General features: G+C 35.3%; 1 protein-coding gene across 17 annotated transcripts in view; it reads left to right on the top strand.

The window, feature by feature from the left end:
• Window positions 1–6,000, top strand: part of nbeaa (neurobeachin a) — a 96,955-nt gene that overhangs the window by 63,144 nt on the left and 27,811 nt on the right. For 12 of the 17 annotated variants that reach the window (XM_077504555.1, XM_077504554.1, XM_077504546.1 and 9 more), the window contains 3 exons: window positions 2,175–2,243; window positions 2,326–2,494; window positions 3,715–4,082. In XM_077504555.1, the coding sequence (XP_077360681.1) occupies window positions 2,175–2,243; window positions 2,326–2,494; window positions 3,715–4,082 (606 nt within the window). The remainder of the gene's footprint in view (window positions 1–2,174; window positions 2,244–2,325; window positions 2,495–3,714; window positions 4,083–6,000) is intronic. The other 5 variants (XM_077504557.1, XM_077504551.1, XM_077504549.1 and 2 more) reach the window with 1 other exon arrangement.

Below are 6,000 nucleotides of genomic sequence, written 5' to 3'. Positions count from 1 at the left end.
TGTTACACACGCACACACACTCGTTCAGAAAACCACGTATGCCCACATTGTAGCATATGATCTTGCGATATTCTATATCTTGCTACTCAAGACAAACGGACCAAGAAAATAAGAAAAAAAATCAATTTTTTCTTTCTTAAAATGAAGGCCTTCAACTAATTTAGTGCACCATTGTCTTTAAGAGTCACAATAAAATAAAAGAATAAAAAAACATTAAATAAAAACAATAAAACAATGAACTAGACTAAGTACAATATCTGGAGAAATTGCGTGGGAATGCGGAAAGCTGAATGGTAAGATTTGAATGCATGTGGAAAGCTTATGAAGTTAATTGAGAGATAAATTATGAAATGATGACCTCCTGGTTACTGGACAATGCACTTTACCAACTGTGCCACCAAGCAGTATCAGACACCTGGTAATGATGCAAAGTTATATGTATAGAAGTGGGCGTGGGAAGCGATATTTAGAAAAAGTTCAATGTCTATCCCGTTGAAAATGAATGGGGAAAATTTCATTTTAAACGTTAAATTGTGCAAATACTATAAGTAATGTGGAGTCAGACGATATATACTCCGGAAGGTGTCAATTTTTGAAGGTAGTTGAAATTTGAACAGTGTAAATTGGAAGTATTATGTGAGTTGTTACATGGCAAAAAAGTGTGGAGAATAAAAATCACAATAACAAAAATGGGAATGCTAAAGCATTCCCACAATAAAAACATTAAAATACTCTTAAAAAAAACAACAACAACAACGCTATTTTCTTTGGAATTTGTGTAAACAGTTTGAATAAATAAATGCTGTTTAGCTGCATAATATTGCACGAATAACCTGTAAAAAAAAAATGACACCAAATGGTGCTAATTTGTAGGGATATAACGATAACGGCAATATCGTGATATTAAAAGTGCCACAATATATTGTCGTCGTCATTCTACGATATTAAAAGCAGCACGTCTGTTTAAAAAGTTGTGTTAATTTCCATTTATGGAGTTCTGGCACCCTCTGGTGGCTTGTTTTTTTTGTTTTGTTTTTTTGTGCAGGTTAATTTTCAATAGGCATGTTTTGGCACTTCTGTGTGTGCTAATGGCCAGATGAAGGAGAATGTAATGTGCTTGTGAACAGAGTCGATATATGTAGGAAGTCAATATATGCTTACATTAGCAAGTGTCTCAATATTTATAATTATATTTATATACATTTAAAAATATATTGATATTTTTATATGTTTTTATTGCTGTAATGTACAAAATATTGTGTGTTTTTTTTGGTGTGAGCGCATTTATTATTATTTTTTTACAATATTGTGACCTTTTTTGTATCTCCAACCTCCCCACAATATCGTGATATTATCGTATTGTGAATATCATTACATCCTTACTAATTTAGTTGGAAGTTTTCAAAATATTACTTTAAATATTATTGTAGCAACTAGCAACACAGTAACTGGACATACATGGTTTCCATCATACAACCACAACATGCATGCATGACATTAGGAGTGTGACGATATATCGATATCGCGATAAATCGTGATTCCTTGTCTCCCAATAGATTATCGATACGCCTACCCAAGTATCGCGATATTTGTAGTTAATATGCAGCCACTATAACATCTCCATTGTTCATTACCCTATTGAGCACTTACTTGGCAGGCCGCTCGGGGGAGCAGCTCATAAGAGTGGAGGAGAATGGACGCAAGTCTTCAAGGCGAAAAAGACTCATGTGCTAGTTTATTTTTATTATCTTCATCATCATCATCATCATCATTATTATTATTATTGTTATTATTTATATATTATATATATTTTATTATGTATTTATATCGTATTTATATTATTATTATTATTATTATATTATATTATATTGTTTACGTTTTTATTAATTATTTATTTAATTATTATTTATTGATTAATTATTTATTTATTTTATTATTTGTTTGAGTTTTATGTATTGTTTATTTATCTTATTATTTTATGATTAGTTTTATCATAGATGATCATGGATTTATTACCTGAGCAATATATTTATAATCGTGATATCGTCTTATCATGAGATAATCGTTATCGTGAGCCTTGTGTCACATATCGTATTGTATCGTGAGGTATCCAAAGATTTCCAGCCCTACATGACATCAATGTTGACCCTCCGTGTTTTGTGGTCCATGTTCAGCAGGACCCGGACCGCCTCCTGCAGGACGTGGACATCAACCGTCTGCGCGCAGTGGTTTTTCGAGACGTGGTAAGCGTGTTGTGTTAGCCAAAGCGCCCGTCACATCATGTGCGTAACATGATTGGTGTTTGTTTTTACCCTCTCGCTGCAGGATGACAGCAAGCAGGCTCAGTTCCTGGCACTGGCTGTTGTCTACTTCATCTCAGTGCTGATGGTGTCCAAGTACCGAGACATCCTGGAGCCTCAGCGGGAGATCAGCAGGTCCACCAGCCTGTCCGGGCGCAGTATCCGACACGAGATCAACTCGCCCACTAGCACGGGTGACTTTAGACCTTTTTTCTATTTAAAAGAAGAAAAAAACATAGTACAGAGGTGCCTTGAGGTTGAATTTGTTCCTTGTCCACCCTCATAAGTAATCTTTTCCCGTTCAAATGAATGGAAACAAAATTCGTTCCAGCGTGAGCAGTTTCTTCACTCTTTGCTTCAATTCAATGGTCATTGTGCTCCTGTACTTTTTTTTTTTTTTTTTTTAAATGCCCAGTTTAACTGTAAACTACAGTTGCAAGTGACAAAACAAAATTTCTTTTTTTACATTTTTTTTTAGGGGGGAATGCTCACAGTCTGCCAAACTGCTGCTTGTTGTGTAGTGACTTGAGGTGACGTGGTAAATTTTGGCAAAGCAAATAAATCGTCCAAACTACGGCTCGTTTCTCCAAACACTCGAAAATCGTATCACTTGTATCTCAAAGCACAACTCTACGATCAACTGTTAAGAGACACTTTAAAAATAAACATCTAGAGCAGTCAAAATTGAGCATCAGACACAACAGTGGACTGCTATTCAAAAGATGAATCTTGATGACATGCAGCAGAAAAATGAATTTTGAATAGTCGTCCACTCTAGTGACTGACTATGCATAACTATGACAAATCTATAAAACATTAGGGCTGGCTTTTAAAAATCGAATAATCAATATTGAATCGATTTTCCTTTTCAAGGGCGATATTGATTCATTTTCAATTCAGATAAAATTTTAAGCAGTGAAAAGTTAATATTTTGTCCAGAATGAATTTGATAACGTCATTATTTTTCATGTACGATTAATACCTTTCAAATTTATTTGTTCTACTTGCTGTCGACTGATGATGACATCACCTGTGCTGAGGAAGTAGGTAACAGCCAATCATGGCTCACCTGTTTTCTGGGTTTGGTCAGTAAATTGAGCCATGATTGGTGGCTCCCTACTTCCTCAGCACAGGTGATGTCATCAACAGTCGACAGAAAGTAGAAAATGTAACTTTTCAAGGTATTAATTGTACATGAAAAATAATGGAGTTACTGCATTAATTACAAACATCCATCCATCCATCCATTTTCTTGACCGCTTATTCCTCACAAGGGTCGCGGGGTAATTACAAACAAAATATATTTTTTTTTTAACCAAACTCTTGTGACTCGAAATGGAATCGATTGAGGAAATTAGACTCGATACCCCGCCCTACAAAACATGTCATGCATGTTTTCTAATTGCTTCCCCAGAGCACCCGTCCTCAGCCTTCTCCGAGCGCGACAAGCAGACGCCCACCCCCATGGACGACTCCCCCCGCGCCGGCCTGCCCCACACGGACTCGGGCATCGGCGAGGAGGGCCACGTGGGCGGCTCCCTCAACGGCTCTGAGATGGGTCTGGGGGGCCTGGGGCTGGGCCTGGTGGGGCGGGAGACGGACCGGGACCGGGACCGGGATCGGGACGTGGGCGGCGGCCAGGCCGACCTGCTGTGTAGTCTGTCGGACGTCAGGCGGTCGCAGGAGAGCCTCCTGGACTCCCCCCGCAATCCCAATGCCGGACAGGCGCCCCCGTCCTCCATTTCCAGCATCAGCCAGACCAACAAAGGCATCAACGTCAAGGTAACGACAATGGTTGGGCAAAGCCTGAAACTCTTTTACTGTCACACGTTATCAAAAAAAACAAAACAAACAACAACAACCCCGACAGTGCCAGTCGATTTCGAGCATTTTAACTCATCTATCAAGGTGTGCTTATAATAACTACATATACATCGGGATGTAAAGATATCCAAACATCACGATACTATATCACAATATTGTGGGGAGGTTGGCGATACAAAAAATGTCATAATACTGTAAAAAAGAAAATAATAATGCGCTCATACTAAAAAAAATACAATATTGTGCTTTTGTACATTATAGCAATGAAAAATATAAAAATATGATCAATATTATATATATATATATATATATATATATATATATATAAAATATATGTATGTGTATATATATATATATATATATATATATATATGTATGTATATATATATTTATATATATAAAATATATGTATGTATATATATATATATAAAATATATGTATATATATATATATATAAAATATATGTATGTATATATATATGTGTATATATATATATATATATATATATATATATATATATATATATATATATATATATATATATATATATATATATATATATATATATATATATATATATATATAGAGAGAGAGAGAGACACACTTACTTGCTAATGCAAGCACACTTTGAGTTCCTACAGATATCGACTCTGTTCCCAAGTATATTACATTCCCCTTTATCTGGCCATTAACGTGAATTTTAAACATCGAAGGGACAAAACATGCCTTGCGAAAATTAACCAAAAAAAACAAACAAAAACTAGCCCCTAGTGGGTGCCAGAAATGCACAAATGGAAATCAATGTGACTTTTTTTTTTTTTTTAAACAGATGTGGTGCTTTTAATATCGTGACATGATGACGATGATATGTTGTGGCAGTTTTAATATTATATCACAATATTGCTGTTATCGTTACATCCTTACAAATTAGCACCATTTGGTGTCATTTTTATAGGTTATTTGTGCAATATTATGCAACTAAACAGCATTTATTTATTCAAACTGTTTACAAAAAAATCCAAAGAAATTAATTGCGTTTTTTTTTAATTTTTTTTTTTTTATTGTGTTTTAATATTTGTATTTATTGTTTTATTGTATTTATTTTATTGTTTTTTATTGTTTAATTTTATTGTGAATTTTTAAAGAGTTTTTACAATGATGCATTCAGTTAGTTGGGAGACCTTCATTTTAAGAAAGAAAAATCTTTTATTTTTTAAAGCATTTTCTTGGTCAGTTTGTCTTGAGTAGCAAGATATAGAATATCGCAAGATCATATGCAGTGTTGCCGGTAACGTGTTACTTAGTAACGCGTTACTCAAAAAAGCTGCTTTCTAAAGTAACTAATAGTCTAACGCGTTACTTTATTCTACAAAGTAGTCTGATTAAAGTTACTGTCCAGAGAATCAATGCGTTACTCCACATTTTCATGAAGAAGGCAAACTATCTCACTGTTGTAACGGTCACAAACAACGACTGCTAACTACGAAGATGAGGCAGAAGTCATTGATCACCACACTGAATTCAGCCATGGTCTGGTCATGAATGGTTTGCACATTCAAAACAAAAGTGATGATACTTTTACTACTAGTTTTATTAACCAACAGGCACACAACACAACAAAAAAAGTGTGCATTATGGACCATAAAAGTGGTAAAAAAAATAATTTATTTCCATCCTCAACTGGTCCGTGAAGCATTATGGGATGAGGTCGTCTCCGCCCTCTCGCCAGGGGGAGTGACGTCAGACAAGTTACGTTTTCAGTAGGGGTGGAACAAAAAAAACGATTCGACCGAACCATCGTTCGTCAAGGGGAGCTAAACGACCGTATCGGTTGCGAGTGAGGCTTTATGGTTTTCATAACAATAGCAAGAGTTCT

The sequence above is a fragment of the Festucalex cinctus genome, chromosome 18, assembly GCF_051991245.1.
Source record: "Festucalex cinctus isolate MCC-2025b chromosome 18, RoL_Fcin_1.0, whole genome shotgun sequence".
NCBI classification, from domain to species: Eukaryota; Metazoa; Chordata; class Actinopteri; order Syngnathiformes; family Syngnathidae; genus Festucalex; species Festucalex cinctus.
The sequence above is the reverse complement of the archived record's forward strand: the minus strand, read 5'-3'. Positions and strand labels throughout refer to the sequence as shown.